A 21314-nucleotide genomic window follows, 5' to 3' on the forward strand; every position below is an offset into this window, starting at 1 on the left:
ATAAGACTGCTGCACATAGAAATTACAGATGCAAGACTTTTCTGTTCAAAAAGCTTTTTTAAGAGGCTTTGAATGTACTCTACTATTAAGCTTTTTCCAGTTTTGTTTCATGTGAAACATTTTTAACGTTTTTAATTTACAGCTCTGTCAATTCAACAAACCACAGCCTTACTAAGAGGTAAGAAAGGAAAACAAAAGCACAGAAGACCTAGGATTTTTAATAAAACATTGGAATATTATGGTTTCCAAGGAAGTCGTAAAACTATCTTTTATTTCCAAAGAGACCAGTTTGTACAAAGAGGATCCGGAAAGAAATGCAACCTCAGTCAGTATATTTTCTTGTTTGTTGTGAGAAAGCAAAAATTGTTTGAGCCATTGGGAAACTTTCCTGGGTCACATCCAAAGAGGTAAGAGTGCATCCAAAATTTTCTCCTTTAAGAAGACATTTTTGAGCGAAACAGGTTAACACAATAGCTGCAGTATACATGTCTCTATGTCTGTGTGTATTTATGTGTGCGTCTGCAATGCTGTATCTGAAGAGAGAATGGCAATTGTCTGGTGCTTGCCGGGTGTTTATGCCTGTACAGGTACGTCCTTAATATATATATTTATATATATATTTATATATTGTGTGTATATATATACTATTTATGCATATATTAGCCTATGAACACTCTCTACAACGACCACAACACAAGTGGCTGCCTCTGCAAACATAAACAAGTGTACAGTGTTTCACAACCGGTCTAACAAGATGAGCCAAGGGCTAACTGCAATGGTGGCGGTGTTTCAAGGAGCACACATGCCCTGTACATGAGTAGGAGAGGGACTCTGAAATTAAGTAAGACTTGCTGCGTGTTCAAGTTTGTTCATAGGGTAGATGAGCTGCCAACACAGAGCCACCGAGAAGAGGAGGAGAAAAAACACAGCCGGTGTGGCCTCCACTGACGCCATCACCCAACGTCAGATTGATCCAGAGGGAACCCAGAGGGCCTTATTCTGTTCATCATCCACACACATCTTGACCTGGGTGCACATGTAGGCCAAGTTGCTGCCCGGGATCACGGCTGCAAATGCACGGACATCAAAAATCACCCCTGCTCAGAAAGCACCGTGTCTTTGGCCCTCTGCCAAATCCAATGATCCTATCAGCACATTTCGGGTTTTCTCTAAATACTATACGTGATCAACTTAAAGCGCCACTTTCACACTCAGTCTTTCTGGTTAATCAAGCAGTGTGAACGTCACCAATCAAAGGCACTAAACAAAACGTATCAACCAAGCAAATCTACAGGAGGTACACATTTTCAACCTATGCAACAGGACTACAGGACTGCTTCAAAAATTGTGTGCACACATATGCGCTGCTGCACATGCCTGTAGCATGCTGTTTAACAGCCTCTTGCATTAAAATTATTTCTGAATGTAATTTTCACATTAGAACTCTTTTCATCGGTTTAAAGTATCAACTACATACCACTTTGCAAACTGACTACTAATTCAATTTTTTTCAGTGATATAGTTGGTGCAAAACATGGAGGTGCTTGTTTTCATTTTTAACGCTTCATGAATGATATCAACAGCAAATATCATGCAGAAGAATAACACTAAACCAAAGCTATTCTTGCTGTTTCCCCCACCCCTCACCCTTACCTCCATTCAGCGGCAGCAGTGCCACCGCACCTTATGTCACAGATTGGTGTTGGTCTATAGCTAACCTGCTGCAGCAAAGTCACACTCTCATGGCAAAGCACACTTTGTTAACAGATTCTTTGTAAGCAGGTGCTTTACAAGTAGATGATTTCTAAGCAGACTGCTTTTTTTTTTTTCAATTATTTCAATAGCTTTGCCAATTCATGCAGTAGGTGTTGCTTATCAATAGAAGCAGCAATTTCATCCACAATGATTGAAACATGTGAAACAAATATATGAACATACCATTGATTAGGTGCTTGTACTCGCTCTCAATCTTGAGGGCATGCTCATACATTTCCTTAGCTGCCTTGGTGGTCACCTTCTCTGTCAAGTAAGTTGAGTCCTTCACTTCCCTAAAAGCAAAAAACACTTGTATCTTGCAAATGAACAGAAAACTGGGAACGGCACATACATACTACTCGTCCCTAAAGACTTTCCTTGAGTCCACATTCTGTCCCTTTGAGTATGAACATGAATTAAGAAATTAGAGGCTTAGCAATTTTTTTTACCCATATAGTACTGCCAATAAATGGACATTTTTGACCTCCACTTCAGAGGATGCCTTTTTTTTTTTTTTTTACAGGTATCTTCCCTTCTGAATGTACTTTAAGTGTTAACAAGTTAAAGTTACTGTTCTTAACAGTGAATACACCACACAAACTGTGTGTTCCCCCTAATTTTTATTATGACCAGGCAAGCATCTGCTATTAGAATTGAGTCATCAGAAGACAAAAGTGCCTCAGTGAAGAAGCCCTCAAGCCTCCCTATTTGAGGAAAGGTTACAATGAGACCTTGCATACCTTTGAATCATGTCAAGCTGTGGGTGGTTAAGTGGGCGGTGGTTAACCCTTTCCTTACCGCACCATAGGCCATGGGTCACATGTGACCCACATTTTCAACAAGCCGTCAAAAATTGAATTTGTACAGTACAGCCGCCGCAGTGGCACAGTGGTTATGGTGCTTGGCTGTTAACCTGACGGATGTGGGTTTGATCTCGGCCGCGGCAGTGGCATTTCGATGGAGGCAAAATGCTAGAGGCCCGTGTACTGTGTGATGGCAGTGTACAGTCAGGCCGGAATGAAACACGAACAGAGCATGTCAAGAAAACAAAATATTTTACCTGTCTACTTTCAGCTGAAGTGTAACACTAGCCTGATTCATGTGTCTGGGTAAAGGGCCTACTGAAATGCATAATCGAAAATAGGTTGTAAAGGAATATCTCGCTGCAAAGCAGAAATGTATGACATATGTGTGTTCGAGTTTCATTCCGGCCTGACTGTACATTAAAGAACCACAGGTGGTCGAAAGCCCTCCACTACGGTGTCCCTCATGGCCTTAGTCGCTTTGGGACATTAAATCCTCTAAACAGTACACATTTCTGTGCACGTCATGTTTTTTCTGTATGGTAGTGAGTCAGTCTAGTTTTATTTATTTTGGTTACAAGAACCATACAATCTTTTGAAAAAAAAAAGAAATATACAGCATTTGCCGGTCTTTTTCCGAAATTTTTTAAACTGAACAGATATATTCGACATTCAAAGGTAGGTATTTTCACTAAGTCACCGACTGAAAATTTAGACCCGATTTTTTGGACCTGCTTGATTATTCGGACTTTTTTGCCACACTGTGACATGATCCATAGAGCCAATGTATAAGAGAGCCTGAAATTGTGGAAGCATCACAACTGACTGCTCGATTTTTAAGAGCTTGTTCTCACTCGCTGCCAATACGCAAGCTGCAATATAATGTATACAGTGGAACCTCATGAATTAAAACTGCAAGAGAGATTAAAAACTTGATCAAACAAAATTAAATTCAAGCTAAAAGGGAGCCTCTTAAATGGCGGGGCTGGTATTGTCTGCAGGTCAGTACATTACTCCTGCGTGGTTTCAAATTTGCACTGTTCTTGGATGTCGTCTGCCGCATAAACTTGGAACAGTAGTCACAATTCACGGAACTTATCTGTAGCATGGGAGGCGTATGGCACATGGAGACAGTGAGCAGAAGAAAATGGTGGTGCTTTTCAAAGCAATGCGAGCGTACCCACGGCAAAACGCACCAGAGCCCTGACTTTTCCATCGTAAAACCGCCAACAACTGGCGTTTTGATGACAGGCAAGGTGTCTCTGATTATGTGCAAGCCACCACAGAGTTCGTATCGCCAGTTACGATGCCAATTTTGGCTCTAGTCACTAGGCATAATGCCACCGCGGTGGCTCAGTGGTTATGGTGCTCGGCTGCTGACCCAAAAGATGCGGGTTCGATCCCGGCCGCGGCGGCGGAATTTCTTTGAAGGAGAAATTCTAGAGGCCCGTGTACTGTGCGATGTCAGTGCACGTTAAAGAACCCCAGGTGGTCGAAATTTCCGGAGCCCTTCACTACGGCGTCTCTCATAGCCTCAGTTGCTTTGGGACGTTAAACCCCATAAACCAAACCAAATTAGGCATAATTACGATGGCCAACACCAAAGGAGCGCTTGCTTTGGCTGTTTGTCGGTTCTTATCCTTTCACCATCTTCGCCTTCTTGATCTGGGCCCTTCATACTGTAGGCGCAGCGCAGTTGCCGCAGCGGCACATTCGTTTTCATGTCTAGACTTTGTCCCAGCCCACGCATTCTTTGTGCGATATGCCAGTAGCAGCATAATCATCAACATCGAGCTCGTGAAAGCGGTTGCCACCAGTCGCTTGCATACATGGTGCACTGAGATATAGTCATGAGGTGCTTCAGAATGTGCACAAAACTACTAGCTCCTTCCTCTAGCATACTTTGAATAAGGTAGAGATTTTTTTGTGAAATTTGATTTTCTGGATTACCTGATTTTTCAGGCGTTTTCACGGTCCATAGGGAGCTTGAAAAACAGGCCATCAACTGTATTCGTGTTCAATTCACATGACAAAATTTCAGTATTTGCACTCCCTTATAAAATATGTTTATAGCCACTGAGAGTGTACTTTGCAGTGCTGAAGAATCTGGAATGTGTTAAATGTAACCGCACATACCATATGAATGGTGGTTTCAAGCGTTTATGACCATCCTTACATTCCATTCATAGGACTGCATAGAGCAATTGGTTGACTGAAAGCCATCAAGTGACTCACCAGTACCTTTGTTTGTCCACCAGTGCTCACATTAAAGAAGTCTCGCTTGCATTGCTCAGACGCACTCACTGCTTCTTACATTAGAATTGTGCTAGAACATCAAAAGGGAAATGCACACTCACCTTATTTGCTTTGTTGTTTTGAACTTGATAAATATAACAATTGGGTAGATCTGGCACCTGTTGAGCCTCTCGACAGCAGATAGACTCACATCCAGCAGAGCATGGCAAAGCTGAAAGCAAAAGATGACAAGCGTAAATGCGAGATGCCTCAAGCCACAAATATGCTGGGCATTGAGGGGCATGACCCAGGCTTGTATGGCTAATACTTTCTCGGTCTGCGTTGGCAGCCTGTTCTGTGCCTGAACGGCCAGGCACGTCGAGATGCAACAGTAGGGGGGACAGGAAGCTACTTGCGGCATATGTACAAAAATAGCACCCAACAACACTGGTGCCAATTTCACAGGGTTCTTGAAAGGAAGAACTGGAGGAATTCTAATCACAAAAGATCAATTTGGCTGTGAGCAATAAAAAAAATCTCAAATTGGTGTTCTACTGATGTCTTCATCAGTTCACCGTAGCATGCAATAAGCACTGTTGGTAACTATACAGTATCTACATGCCAAAACACATGCAAATTAACTAAAATCTCTAACTTAATTAAGACAGCGCATTGCAGTGTACCGAATAATGCAGTAATATTTCAGAGTGAAGGCTTGGCTACTACAGCACTCATGAACTTAAGCTGCTAGGGAACAGAAAAAGAAGATAGAAGAGCAGAGTTTAAAAACAAAGGAAGTCTTCAGATAAGTGGCAGGCCCTCACAGAGCAACTGCACTGTACGTGCGTTTACACACACCAGTACTGTTGGCCTTGCTATGTGTTTGCAACCACAAGATCTAGAAAAATTATGAACATTGACAGAAGTCACTTTGCCTAAGAAATGTACCACCATGCCAATCGTAAACTGGGGGAATTACTGCAGAGCTCCTGAAAACAAGGTCCACATGCATGCACATCAACCTAATGTACAATGCAACACTTGGCACTGGGCTTGGGTACAGGTGCGGACAAAAGTAAATGGAGCAGGCTATTGCGTTCGAACCTTCGTCACAAGCTAACTGAAATCGCCAGCTAACTGTATGTACTACATGCCGGTAGTGGACGTTTCTTCATTTTCAACTGGGAAGGCATGATTTTGCACTTGGAATGAAATAGCATGCTCAGTTTACTTATGCCCACACCTGTATATATTCAAGAAAATACAAGAGCACAAACCACGAACATGGACAAAGTGAGAGGATGGGACAAGCCATGTCCTATCCTCTTGCAGTTTGCACTCCTGTATTTTCAGAATATACTACACCCACTTAAAATGACCGTCCTGTATTTGACAGCAATACAATTTGTTTCAGCTCATTTGACATTTCTGCTAGAAAGCACAAAGACAGAACAAATAACTCGCAGGATGGTTACCACTGTGTAATGCGAGATTCAGCAACAGCTGTTGGGGTATTTTCATTTCACGATATAGTGAGGTAAAGAATTTGGGAGTGTATGCATACATGTACAGTTATAGAGCATTCTTTTTTTTGGTTGCCCACAAATACTCGTTCTCGACTAGCACTCCTCTCCAGTCTGCCATTCCAGGAGCGTAGTGCCACAGCCGCTGAGCCTCTCCTCGGGTGGTGTGGTTCGCAGCAGCCATCGCAGCTGGACCATGCTACCTTCCTCCGCTCTCGCATAACCTCCTCCTTGCACGGTAATCACCCCCTAGGTGGTCCCCCCTCCACAGCAACCCCTCTCTGGTTGTGCATTCTTGCGCTCTCACCGTACCCTCCACCTTCCACGGTAACCACCCACTGGATGGTTCCAGTGATAACCATTGTCCAGTTACGCACTGCTCTGCTCTTGCATACGCTCCTCCTTCCACCGTAACCCCCCCACTCTCTAGTTTCTACTACTACTACTACTACTACTACTACTACTACTACTACTACTACTACTACTACTACTACTATGATGCAAAACACAGGGCATGGCCTTCAACAGCTCTTGCTGTAAAATTTATGAACAGCAGCCAATAGTACTGGTGCAGAATACCTTGTGGTTGGTGCAGTGGCGGAGGGCATCAAGGGTGAGGCACTCGTAGTGGGAACCCCTGCGGCGAAAGTCGAGCAGGCTCAGGTCTTGCAGCCCTTGCTCCAGGGCTTGAAGGGAGCCACGCAGTGGCTGGGATGGGCAGCGCTGGAACTGCTGCGGAAAGTCCTGCTCCAGCTTATCAACCACTGCCTCCTGCAGAGGGCCCACCAGGATCACTGGCCGCAGACTTGGGTCTGAAAGAAATCAGACGGGACACCACAATCGAACACATGCACCTCTTCCACTTGAAAATACACTTAAAAGGAGAGACACTAAACGAAAATACCAAACTAATCTGACAGACATATTATTGCACAAGAACGCTACCTACATTTTTTATGCTCTGAAAGGTGGCTGTGTTGCTGAGAAAACCACAAATGGAAGTCCCAAAACCATTCCACATTCAAAGTGGCGGCGAAACATGACATGCCGTGACGTAATTTAATTTCTGCGATGCGTCGGCAATGGAGCCCTCCAACCAACCAGAGGCACCACTTCCAAAGACTGGAAAAGCGGCCAGAGACTGAAACTAGCCCACTGGTCCTGTGACCAGGAGGAACCACTCCGTCAGCCATCATAACAACAAGGTGCAATCACAGGGGAAGAAAGGTGATCTGATGGTGGCGCAACGTGCGGCCACTTAGTATGATTGTTAACACTGTTTGTATAATGACAATTATTGAAAGCACTGAAGTGAGACATGCATTCAGAGGGGTGCAAGAGCATCAGAAAAAATGCCTGAACAGCTGCCAACGTCTGCAAGCTGTACTCTGCTCCAGCTGTTGCGTGTCTCGTGTTATGGCACAAGTTGAAGGGTGTGATAATTTATTTCTAAATTGTATAAGCAATATTGTAATAACCAGAAGAAACTTAGTCGCTATTTGTTATTTTTTATCTTAAAAAAAAAGTAACATCAAACATCATAATTTTAGAGCCTTCGGGCCCCCAAGAAGTTTGGGGTGTAGAAATGTGCATGCGCAGAACGTAAGGCACGCCTTGCACCTTGGGCTAATGTTAGCAGCAAACTCTATTTTGCCAAAATAGCGTGTGCCCCCAATGCCAATCTATGTTCAGGCAACACGGTGGCACCCATTGAAGCAGGGCCTCTCACTTCACCACCCATTCATCGTTGCTACAACATTGCGTTCACAGCGCATGAAGGCGCACAAAGCTTTTGTTTAGTCTGAAGATACCTGCACCACAAAATTTTAGCAATAAAATGCATAAAATTTTCAGACTGCTTCCGCATTTACAGAGCTGCTAGGCTTAGCAGGCTTAGCGAAAGAACATCGCTCGTCGTCAGAAAGTGTGGGAGGTTCGAACAGGCTGAAATTTTCGGTTCAAAAAGGGGTTGCAAAGAATTTGTATTCTGTTAACACACTTTTCTTATTTATGCAGTAATTTTTATGTATATGCAAGTAAACAAAATGGAAACTAATGACATGACATTTGCAAAAGTTACCATTGTGCATTCTGCCCATGATGCCGCAGTAAAAACAGTAAAAACAAAAATGGTCAGATGCATTCCTTGTATGTTCCGTTTGTTTCGGTTATTATATGTGAATTTAGTTCCACAGAAAAGTAACCAGATATATGAAACAAAGAAAATTTCACAGGTTTATTTTTATTTTTTAGCATTTCTTTTCTTGGCCGCAGTGGTGCTGCAATCAATGAACCCAAGCCTGGTGCTTCTGCATACAGAAAAACCCTATTCTAAATGTCCCCAGTGCATGCATCCATATCGTCGGGGCCCACTACCGTATTTACTCGCGTAATGAACCCACTCGCGTAATGAACCCACCCCCCACTTTCTTAGACGAGAAATGAATTTTTTTTTTTTCCGTCGCCGAAATAACGCGCACCCGCCCTGGGGGTCCATGCGTCGTGTGTGTGCATCTTCGAGTTATCTTGGCGGAAATGACCGGCGCTGTCGACGACCATAAAATTGTCAGATCGCACCGTGATAAGCATCTTTTGAAGCGAATGATGCTGAGCACCGGCGACACGAACAACGCGGGCATCGACTGCGTGCTTCGTTGGCGGATGCGCAAAAGGGATTTACTGGAGCATCGTCATTGAAATGGGGTGACGCAGCTTCCATTACGCTATTCTATTTACGCTATTATTTTTTCTTTGTATTTCAAGACCCAGTTTGTCAAACTTTTCTAATTCATCGTTTTCTTATAGCGATGATGATGATCGTGCACGTTGCCGAGTGGCTTCCATGAAATCGAAAACGAAACCTCTGCTTATAGCGCCATGCCTGCGCGGCGGCGGCAGTGCGAAGTAAAGACAAACGCACTTCAAAGTTCAACGGCGCTGGTCGCCATTTCGCTAGCACTTCGCTTTGTTGCTGTTGGAGTTGAGTGCGCGCTACGGCCTTGGCGTTATTTCGTGCGTCCTCTGCATTTGCTGTGCGTTGTGTACGGCCTTGGCGTTATTTCGTGCGTGCTGTGCGTTGTGTGATGGGGCGTTACGCTAGTTACACGGCAGCTTTCAAACTCAAGGTTGTGGAGCATGCCTTAGAGCATGGAAACCGTGCGGCTGGACGGCATTTCAGTGTGGACCCCGTGCGTGTGCGCTACTGGAGGAACCAGCAGGACGAACTGAGAGCGACGAAGAAAGATCGCCGCGCCTTTCGAGGGCCGAAGCAGGGCAAGTTTCCTCGCGTGGAAGAAGAAGTCTTGAATTATGTCAAGAGGCTCCGCAATGAAGGATGTGCCGTGTCCCATGAGCTCATACAGAATCACGCGCGGGCCACTGCAAGAGGCCATGGCATTCCCGCAAATGAATTTAAGGCCAGTTTTGGCTGGACGACGCGTTTCATGCGACGGAACGGGCTGTGCCTCAGAAGGCGCACAACGTTATGCCAACGGCTGCCGGCGGATTGCGACGACAAAGTGCGTGATTTCCACCGCTTTGTTATTCGTGTCCGTGAGGAGAAAAAGTTTCTGCTCTCGCAGATCGGGAACGCGGACCAGACGCCTATCTGCTTCGACATGCCAAGAAACAGCACGGTTGATACCAAAGGTTCTAAAAGTGTGCTGGTGAAGACGACGGGCGCTGAGAAGCAGCGGTGTACCGTGATGTTGGCGATAACAGCGGACGGCAGGAAGCTGCCTCCGTTCGTTATCTTCAAGAGAAAAACTCTGCCAAAGGGAGCTCTTCCGGCTGGTATCCACGTTCGCGCACATGAGAAGGGGTGGATGTCGGCTGATCTGATGTCCGACTGGCTGAAAACAGTCTGGGGACGGCGGCCCGGAGCACTGCTTCTGCCATCGCTGCTTGTTCTCGACAGCTTCCGCGGTCATCTCGAAAAAAATGTCCGCCGCCGAATGACCGAGTTGCGCACGGACCTCGCTGTCATCCCAGGTGGCCTTACATCACTGCTGCAGCCCCTTGATGTGTCAGTGAATAAGCCCTTCAAGGACAACGTGCGGCGGCTCTATACTGAGTGGATGGCCGCGGGGAACCACGACCTGACTCCCGCAGGCAAGATCAGGAGGCCCACCATCGACATGCTGTGCCGATGGGTCCTAGAAGCGTGGAGCATGATATCCACTGAGGTCATCATCCACAGCTTCAAAAAGACCGGCATCTCAAACAGCCTTGACGGCACTGAAGACGACGCGCTGTGGGCCGACGCCGATGCTGACGATGTGGCAAGCGACATTAGTCGAAGTGACTCCTCAGATAGCGAGACCGAGTGAGGTCTTAAGTAGCCAGAGGCTTGTGAATAAAAATGTATTTTTATTCACATTCATCGCGTACGTGTTTGTACTATAAAGGTAAGGTTGTGACCGCGATTTTCCTCAATGTGACATGAAATTTCGACCTTCTCAAAAATTTCGAAAAATTTTTTCCCGCGTAATGAACCCACCCCCTAAATTTATGTCAATCTATGTGGAAAAAAGGTGGGTTCATTACGCGAGTAAATACGGTATTTCCTTGGGGCCTCCAAGCCTTGGGGCCCCCTGTTGTAAAGCTGTTATAACCTGGTGACTTATTTTAAGAAATCGGCATCTGCTTACTTGATTGCTTAAAACAAAACTTCAAATACAGAAACACTAGAAGTGAAACAAAAACACAACCAGCGCTGCATACGTTTGGCTTTGTGGGGCTCTACGGCCTTTTATTTTTCCCCATTTAGACTGTGCGCGCTGCCTTCCAGTCGTATAGGTTTCACACTGGTGCAGTGGAACTGCGTAAGACAGAACTGCTTGTCATGAGATGTGTCATGTGATCGCTGTGTGTTGACTTGATAAGGGCAGTGAAAGCAGCGCACAAGGGGTTATTTCGGAGAGAGCGTTGCTGGGGCGCAGTCACATGGACCGGCACAAGCCGCCGTAATGTACACGGACAACAGAAAGCTCCTTACCAGGAAAACGGAATAGCTGTTTGGCGTGAGTGGCTGCTACACGAGCAGCTCGGTTTCTTATGCCGCTTCGAGCCCCCCTTTATCTGTGCCACTTCGTCCCATTCGCGCCTCAGTGTGTTTGTTTTGCCGCACTCAGGTCTTAGTGCCCGTTTTGTTTTAGTCCGAGCATTGCACCCTCGAGAGCCTAGACCGCACGCTCTTGTCCGCCGCACCATTCCCTGTTGTGCCCCTTTGAAAGCGTTGGTTTGGTCCGGAACAAACTGGTGTCTTTTATGCTGACTGTGGGGTGTGTCACTCATTGGGTGAGATCATAGCTCGCGGACCCTGTTTCCTAGAAGATGAGGCCATAAGTTTCTTTGGCCAATGCATGCTTACTCAGTACACTATGGCAAGCTTGGGCCGTATCAACTATCAGCAAACACACTCCTTCGGTGCCCACAGTTATGCCAAAGCTGCTTCGCAGCTGTTCAATTTGGTGTCACCGCATGCTACTGGAAATTTGAAGCCTCGGAGAAACCGTGGGAAATGGGCCCTCATTCAATCCCTTAAAGGTTGGCTGTTTGAACCAAGACAGTCTTCATATTTGATGCCTCAGCTACAAGCTTCGTGAGCTTTCTCAAGTTGCTTGACCTTGCCGTTGACAAAGCATTTCTGTTTGCTGAATTTTCGCATCCTCATTGCAACATAGTTTGGTTTATTTGGTTTGGTTTATTGGGGTTTTACGTCCCAAAGCGACTAAGGCTATGAGAGACGCCGTAGTGGAGGGCTCCGGAAATTTCGACCACCTGGGGTTCTTTCACGTGCACTGACATCGCACAGTACACGGGCCTCTAGAATTTCGCCTTCATCGAAATTCAGCCGCCGCGGCTGGGATCGAAGGCGGCAGCTGAATTTCGATGAAGGCAAAATTCCGGAGGCCCGTGTACTGTGCGATGTCAGTGCACGTTAAAGAACCCCAGGTGGTGGAAACTTCTGAAGCCCTTCACTACGGCGTCCCTCATGGCCTGAGTTGCTTTTGGTTAGTAATTTAGAAGATGCGCTATTAATCCACTTTGTGCTCAGCGCATGGAAATGCAATGAGATGCAAGCATTTCATCGATGATGAGGTTGTACACATCAGGTTTTGAAGCATGTTTGCGAAAAAATGCTTTGGCTGACATAACTACAGTTGAAATGCTCTTCGCACTTTAAAAAAATAAAATTATCTGTTGCATTGTGTAATTCATTATTCAATTTTATATGCCTAAAATCACGTTTATTTAGCTTTGTTTTCATATACTGGATTAAATTTTAAGTGCAGTAGTTTGTACAGAAAAAAAAAAAGCTACTGACACCTATAAAAAACAGTCATTTTCCCCAGGTAATGGCTTTTAGCAGCCCGCACATTTCACAGGGCTTAACTCATAGTGACGGCAGCAAAATGCTCTCTACAAAGAAAACCAACCACCAAGTGAGGCAGTGAGTACAGGGTAGGCAAGTCAAATATATACGTACAGTTCAGCCGGTCCACACGCAGGTACGTTGGTGGCACATCCTCAGCGAGGGTGCCTGCTGAGCCCCCACAGCTGTTGTTGATCGAAACATCAGAGAAGGAAGCCAATTCTTTGCCATCTTCTCGCGAGCGCTGCTGGTGCCTACGGCGGCGGAAGAAGCTGCGCCGAGTTGAGGTAGAGCCTCTGCGTCCCGTGCCTCCCTCCTCTAGGTCCAGCAGGCTCCGCTTCATTAGCAGCTCCTCTTCTGCCCTGCATTCGCAGAGAGCCCCAGATGCTTTCTTACTTCCAGCCAAAGCAAGAACTCATGCTCAACATAAACACTAATATTCTGAATGCTTACGTGAACGGGGCTCATAAGGATTACTGCTCATCTGAAATCTTAAATCCAAAGCGCAGCAAAACAGCCATAAGTCACATGTACTAAAACTTTAGCACACGCCTAGAGCACTTCACGGTCTCAATGCATAGTTTCGGAATGTGAAACCCCACAATTTACAATTCATCTACTTTTTCTCCTCGTGCCCTCTTCACTATTGCCACATTTCATCCTCCAATATGCTCCTCATTTGCTCCCTTTCATCCTGCACTGTGCTCATTCGCTCTGTCGGTCACAACACCAAGGCAGACACCGGCACTCAACCCACGAATGGGCACCTGCGCTCTAAAACAAGAGGTAGATACACATACTTGACCGATACACATCTAGCTGAATACATCCACCTACTTATGGGAAATGTACAACATAAGCTAGAAGGGCCAACAGTTTTTGTTCTCATCACTGATGAGGATGAATTTGGCTACTCTATATAGTATTTGTCCCAGTTTCCTTGTTGAGGCTCCTATTATAAAGCTGAGGTTGACTGGCTAATAACTATTATTATTATTATTATTATTATTATTATTATTATTATTACAGATTGGCAAGAATACACATGCATAGTGATGTGAATGGCCAAAGTCACTTCGGAGTAGCTTTTGGAGTAGCCAAAAGTGCCTTTTGGCACAGAAAAGTGTGCATTTGGTGCAGAATATATCGTCATTTCCGGTATATAAGTCGAATTTTTCTCAATTTTTTATTGGTGCAACTTATATACAGCGAAAAATGACTGTACACCACCTTTTGCCATTTCCAGTACCTATGTTTGAAAAGAAAATCAATGTGTACAAGAATTGCATTCAATATTAGAGTTTTAGCGCAGCATGACTCGCTACCATGGGGATCCCAACTGCGCCTGCGCAGCGGCAAGTGTGCACTCCTGCACATGCACATGCGCAGGTAGCGCACCGCAGAAGCGATTCACAGTAGCGGAACGCAGATCGCGCTATCCTAAAATTGAATTTTTAAATGTTACCCTACAGGTAAATTCATATTTTCACAAGAACCAGACTGAATGTGGTGGAGTCACAAAGCATGCGCCGCCGCCACATCCAGTCCAGTCACAATCTTGAAAGTTTTGATTTCCGCGTCATATATGTATACCATATTTTCCGGTGTATAAGACGCGCCTTTTTTTCAAAAATCTTGGTAGTGCGTCCTACACAAGGGTGCGTCTTATACGCCAATTTTTCGTTTCTCAGGTTCATGTTCAAGCTTTGTTCACCGAAAAAGTATCGCTACCAAAAACGCGGTTTTAACACGGTTAATACTTCAATACGGGGACTGCCGTGAGCATCTTTTTTAGGTGAACTTTATTATGAAACGACGGGGATAACGACTACCGGGATCATAAACACGCGGCAGTTTCGGAGGCCCCAAGCAAAAGTAATGTGAAATGCCAAAAGATGGCAAAAATCACGCTTCTCGCCATTGTCAAGACCAGCCAAGACAAGCCGGCGTTCTTTTTTAATCAATCTTTGCAACTTTGCTCCGTGTATGTAGTACGTCCGTAGTGCGAAGAAAATGTTTCAGCCGCGTTGCCTCCACAAATGCCCGAACTTTGTGACTGCGCATCCAAAGATGAAGACTTCGAAGGTTTTAAGTTAAAATAAAAAGTTCCTACAGACATAAGGAGAGTACTTTCGTTTTTTTTCTTGTTTGCTAAAACGTTGGTGGGTATGGCATAAGTGTTGCCTTTTTCGATCACTTAGCGTTGCATAAGAACTTCTCACACGTACGATGCACGATGGTCGCACAAGCATGTTTAATTAAGCCTCACTAGCCTAACTGGGTAAATTGGGGTGCGTCTTATATACCAACTTTTTCAATGACAGCCTGCATATATGGCAGCTGCGTCTTATACACCGGAAAATACGGTAGCTTCGGAGCGTCGTGCGTTGTTTTGCTCAATGTGACACTTCCTGCAAGACGATGAAGCTACAATACAAAAAACTGAAGTTGTGTGCCGCTGAACATGCGCTGGAGAACTATGGGAACTGGGCAGCAGGGAGACAGTTCGATGTGAGCAAAAAAATTATCTGGGACTGGAGGAAATGCGCAACAGTGCCCTGGACAATGAAGCTGACAAAAAAAGGCAGGCCATGGGAAGAAGGCATGCTTGCCAGAGCTCAAAAATTGTCTGCGCAAGGCAGCTGGCACACGCGTGTATTTTTGTCACACTTTCCGATAAAGAAATTAACAGCGCGCTTTTATAGAGCCTGCCGAATGAACAGGTGCATCTTATAGGCCGGGAAATCTGCCACGTATATATACCGAGGAAAGCATAAGAGTGTGTTCCTTCATTGTATTGCTGATCACTGGAAGATTAGTACATTAATTATTTTTTTAAATGAAAGACAATTTAACAGAAAGTAGGATCTCTGCTTGTTGCACAACGTGCTCTACCAACTGCGCTACGGCAGTGGTTGTCCATCACCACATATAAATCAGGTTTCTTTAGCAAACATTTTCCTAAAAGACATGAAAGATATGTCAGTGCAGGTTGTATGCATGGGTAGATTATATGCAAAGCCAGACATTTTGTCCATGATGAAGTACAATTCAAAACAATTAGGTGAAATTCACTAATTGGCTTTCTAATTTTTGTCTTACGGAGCAAGATTATATTGCAAAATTGATGGCCATCATCACAGAAGGCGAGCCTGATATCGCAGTTCTAAATAACGAATCTTTAATACACCTCTGAAAATTCTTTAAGGGGGACACTGACAACAAATAGAGATTGGCCTGTATTGACAGCATACCGTGCTCTAATCGCAGAAATTACTCTACCCATAAACCGAGAAGCTAGAAAAGACCAAAGAACAAAATACCGGTGTCATCATCACCGGCTGATTTCGCAAGCAAAATGCGTACGTCAACATCAATTTTTGGTTGCGGATAACAGAGGCTACACTCCACTGCCATTTCCTTCAAATTGTTGGCAACCTGTCCTTTTGGATAAGGACATCACAAGTTTGAACTGACTTGCGGGATAAATGCGTCCATTGCTCCCGGACAAATGCAACATAGCCAGAAAGAGCCACAGAATCAATTTTTACGGAGAACAATTGGATGAAGTTGTTCTCAGTGTCCCTTTAAGTTGGCTTTCCCACGTTAGACATATGCAAGCCGCACACAACTTAATCGCCTCTTTTTGATAGGGCAACGAAATGCACCCCAAAAGCAACGTCCACCGAGAACTTCGTGGTAGTGTGCCGTTTTCCTGCTTTGGCCAAGCAAGGACATGAAAGTCAACACTGGTGCTGTTTGAGAATGTGTGTGTCATGCGCATTTCTGGCACGCTTGTCACACAACCGGGATGACAATTGTAAATCCCTGAATGCTGCACGCCTCTTTCGCTTCTCTGTTCTCATTACGTGGGCTGACAGAAGGCACAGCCAGCATGACATGTGCCCGCGTATATATACTAACGACTGATTGAAGGATTCTCGGTGAAATTAGGTTTTCCGCTAGTGCTGCCTCACACAGATGTAAGATTACACGCAGCACTCGAGAATTTTGTTCTTAAGGAGATATGGACTTTTGGCACAGGGTTGGCGCAGATTACTTGCATTTTGTCATAACGTATAAGCATGTAGCAGGCTTTGCCTTTTGGTGCAGTTTGGAGCAATAGGCACAGCAATCACATCCCTGTATGCAGTTTTTCACGGTGCTAAGGTAGCTTTTTTTTTTCCTCAGAAACTGTTTTCAAATCAGGAATGACTGCTGCACCCCAACGTAGTAAAATGGAGCAGCTGCGCTACCACATAACACTTGGGTTGGTAACAGATAAATGACAAAATATTGGACCCCCCCAAGACCACTGCCCAGAAGGCATAGAATACATAACTGGAAGTTGTACAAGATGTGACCAATTCACACAGTAAATAATGGTGCGATATGAGAACAAGCAAAATGACTCACTTGTATTTGCTTGGGATGAAGCCACACTTCAGCTTCTGCCCATCCTGATCAAGGACCCATGCCCGCCATTGGCCAGGCACCCCTTTGTACATGGTGTTGTCCACATACAGGATGTCATCCTTGTGAAAGGCCAGCGAACCATCTATCGATGCCCGGTCAAATAGGGCCCGCACGTAGAAGGAGTCTCCAGGTTGCTCCTGGATCTCGGCAAACCCTGCAGTGCAACATTTTTTCACACCACAGGAAAATGAAAAACAATGTACATCTTCTTAATGAAACACAACTGCAGTAGAACCCCTCAATAGTAAAGTGACTAGGACCAGCAAAAATCTTTACTATATCAGTGTCTTTACTATATTAGTTGTTGGTGATGGCATGGCTCTTAGAATGTTCACTGGTAATTCATTGGCTACTTACTAAACACAGTGTTGGTTTATAAAAGAAATGCTTACAGATACCTTCCATCCTGCTCTTAGTGTCCCTTAATGTGATAGCTATTTATTTTAAATTACCACACTTCATGTTATCACGTTTTCGATTTTGTTTACGTTTTGAAGAAGTACCGTTTTGTACAAATACAACGCAGCTACAAATAAAAAGTGACTTTAATTTCATGTGAAGGCCAAAGTTTTGCATCAGCACGGCGTCATTTTCTGCAGCCTCAGCGTTGTTTAAGAGGCAACAGACCGTGCGACACAGCCGAGGTGCGGCGGTACAGCTCACGCAGTGCCATCGCGCCTCCGTTTCTTGCCACCGCTTTCTTGTGCTTTGCGCTGTCCTGCTGCGAATGTTCGCCCTTTTCTTCCCTCTCCCTTCTTAGCGACCCGCGCCTCTTTCTTTCTGCGTTCATTTCTTTTTTTTTTTTTTCCGTGCACACTGCGCGCTTCGCCTCACGGCCCCAAGAATTCTAAGTTGGCTTCTCCTCACAGCTTCGGAGCTTAGTGGTGAAGCTATCTGAAAGAGTACCGTTTTAACGTCTTTGGTGTCCATTTCACTCCGAATGTTGGTCTTGCGCGTGCCGCGTTATCATCATTCCGCGGGAGGTACGTCGCCACGGACAGACGCTCTTTACTATAGCATTTTCTTTGAAAAAAAGAAATCTTTACTATAACTGAACAAAAAATGTACAGTCTTCTATGGAAGGCGAAATGGGACCGCAGTTTCACTTAACTATATTCGAGTTTATTATAAAAGGGTTTTACTGTAATATCTCTTTCATTCTGTGCTTCACTCCTAGCATTAGGGCTTCTCGCAAAAAAACTTTAGAGCATGCATAATCATTAACCTAAAAGTAAAAGGTGGAAGTAACTATATGGTCGCACTATGAGAGCACTGTTTTCAAGTGAAAGCACAACCTGTGCAAATATCCTCATATTCTTAGCACAACTGATCAGAACAATGCGAAAGCCATGTTTCAGCATGTAACTAAGAACACACAAAAATTTTCCCATGCACACTCATCATTTCTCATTGCAGCAACATGAACAAAGGCAAACAAAGGACACAAGGTTGCTGAATCAACCCCTCACATAATGAACTGTACGCACACCCATGCACAAAGCTCGGAAGTAGCTATAAACAACACACGATTCACCTGAACACATGCAAATCTGGCTATGGTAACAAAACACGATCCACCTTCACCTATGTAAATATGATTATGGTATAATTTTCGTTCAGAAGGCTGTCGTTTTACGATCTTTACCAACTTAATATGTGCACCCATGTGACATCGGTCAAACAAATATGCATGCTTCACCAATAAAATCTCTAGTGTATAAAAGTTTCCCTAGCCATGAATTTTCACACCTGGCAGAAAGGACCTGTCAAAAGTGTCAAAGGGATGGTGTTACTTACGCTCAGGATTGTATTGTGCAATGATGTGAACATTTTCAGTGTTGCTGGCAAGCTCATAGGCTGCTTCTTCTGCAGTGGCATTTCTTAAATCCGTTCCGTTGTACTGTAAAACAAGAAAAGTCCCAAACAAGAAATCTTTAGTGGCCGAACATATCAAACGTTCCTTAAATCAGTATGAAAAAGAAGTCTAGATTTGCACTGCCACTTGTTTACTACCTCTCCTGTCAAGAACGATTACAACAATAAACGTATTTGCACACGATGGTCTCGGAACTGCTATTCTCATCCATGGATCATCATGCATGACATCAGTCAGTAGCTGCTTGACAGAGTTGCCAATTTTTAGCGTGACCCCATGGCATCCAGTCCACAAATTTCAATTTCGTCCGTCAACTGACTCTTCCTTAAGACACACTGTGCAACAAAGGCTTTATCAAAATCTTTACCAAAGTTTTGCACCGCCAATGCCTACTTTATTTCAGCACTGCAAGGAGCTATTTTAACAGTAAATTTTACCTTTGTAGCACCACTTCTGAATGTAAAAAATACATAAATAAAATAATTGCAAATAGGTTTAATGGCTTCCTAATACTAAAAATATGAATGTATTGCATCACCAGCACTGACACTTCAGACAAGGAGCAAGTCCCATAGCTTCCATAAAAAAATGCTAATCATTTAGCCTGATTTGTAATTCAAACTTAACTTTTTACAATAACTTCTAAACGACCCCTATTTCAAGCACACAGCCGAGTTTATTTTAAACACCCAACTCAATGGCAATGTATCTTTCAACACTAACCTTTGATATTTCTCTTTTTTGCAGCACTGCCCTAACAAAGCCCACTGGGCAAAAGCAATATGTTTCACTTGCATATATGATGTGTTTCAACATTGCAATTAAGGTATAGCAATCAAATCAAACAATAATAAAATGGACTCTTATTACTCACACATGCTTCCATGCTAAAGGAAACTGCAATACTGCTTTACTGGAATGTGCTATGCATACTAGGGCCAGATAATATAATGATTCTATTCCAATTCTATTATTTTCTGTCTCTTGTCATTGGGTGAGGTGCTACGACACTCCTGTGATTGCTGGAATCAGCCAGTCAGCGTAGCGGAGGATAACAGTGAAAGATAACAGAGAAAGATAATCGAGTGACAAGAACTGTTACATTATACAAGCCTCGACTGATGTTCTTATTTCAACTTCAGCTGCCATTTCACACAAAAACCAACTTGCAAGTGGTGGGCCAATGTCCTGAGTAAGTGGCGAACATAGGAATATGTGGGTATTTATAAACATAGTACTGCCATTCCCGAGGCCCAATAGGTTTACAGATGGTCTGGAGGCAGCAGAGCACAGATTGCTCACCTCTAGAATCTGGTCTCCTGGCAGCAGGCCTGCTGGTCCACTGGCTGGGGAGTCTTCTTGAACAGAGTGGACAAAGATGCCAACTGCGTTGCCACCAAGGAGCGTAATGCCGAGACTCGGGCTGGCCTTCCTCAAAAGGACAATTCGGGGCTCTGCTCTGGAACCCTTTGCGCTGTACCAGGAACAACAAAGGAAGAATCCCAAGGCACGTTGAGAGCCGAGGAGAGAGACAAGCATGCAGCAATATAAAAGAAACAAGTACATACAACTATTTTATGCACACTTGCGTAATGAAATTATATATGTTAGCAATTGCTCAGAGCTCTAGCAGACAAAAGAAGGAAGAAGTTGTACAAAAGCACTTGTTCGATTTCTCGAATCTGAAGGCAATGTTTTGTAACACAAGTGCCTACAACAAGAATAACTTTGGTCAGTGTTCCCCTCCAATGCAATTGGGACTTTTTGTAATGTACAAAATGCAGCTGCAGACAAATACTTGTTTAGTGATTACACCTTTACCCTGCTTTGGAAACATAACGAGAGGAACATTAACCAGGACAAGACACTTGCTTCTTGCTTCTTCGGCAGGCTCTTAACAAGTAGAAATTACTTGCAGATAATTCAATCTGTCCAAAAAGCAAATGAATAAGAAAGACCAATCAAGCATTTTTCTGAAAATTCGTGTATAGCATTCTTCAAGTCTATTTGGCCACTTCTGTTTTCAGCTAGAGTAGCCGACACAAAAGGCACAGTAGGAGATGAAAACAGACACGGTATGTTGAGGAAAAATGGCTACTGCCTTCTAATAACATGTTCTGATAACACATTAATGATTTGCTTTGACAGCACACTATAATAAAAGCATCTGCAGATTACAGCTGAGGACAACGTTAATTTACAATTACTAACACGGACTAAGAACACAGTATAAACCATGCTTGCTTTTCTGTATTCTATTAGTTTAAATT

General features: G+C 44.2%; 1 protein-coding gene across 5 annotated transcripts in view; it reads right to left on the reverse strand.

Moving 5' to 3' along the window:
- Positions 1 to 236: 236 nt before the first annotated feature.
- Dlg5 (MAGUK family member discs large 5) overlaps positions 237 to 21314 on the reverse strand; it is a 77991-nt gene continuing 56913 nt past the window's right edge. For all 5 annotated transcript variants that reach the window (XM_089581003.1, XM_089581002.1, XM_089581004.1 and 2 more), the window contains 8 exons: positions 20347 to 20518; positions 18966 to 19068; positions 17109 to 17322; positions 12807 to 13054; positions 6896 to 7128; positions 4916 to 5025; positions 1939 to 2048; positions 237 to 1067 (listed from right to left, as the gene is read on the reverse strand). In XM_089581003.1, the coding sequence (XP_089437129.1) occupies positions 964 to 1067; positions 1939 to 2048; positions 4916 to 5025; positions 6896 to 7128; positions 12807 to 13054; positions 17109 to 17322; positions 18966 to 19068; positions 20347 to 20518 (1294 nt within the window). In that variant the 3' untranslated portion in view covers positions 237 to 963. The remainder of the gene's footprint in view (positions 1068 to 1938; positions 2049 to 4915; positions 5026 to 6895; positions 7129 to 12806; positions 13055 to 17108; positions 17323 to 18965; positions 19069 to 20346; positions 20519 to 21314) is intronic.

Source organism: Amblyomma mixtum, chromosome 3, assembly GCF_055824585.1.
Source record: "Amblyomma mixtum isolate Tamu chromosome 3, ASM5582458v1, whole genome shotgun sequence".
NCBI classification, from domain to species: domain Eukaryota; kingdom Metazoa; phylum Arthropoda; class Arachnida; order Ixodida; family Ixodidae; genus Amblyomma; species Amblyomma mixtum.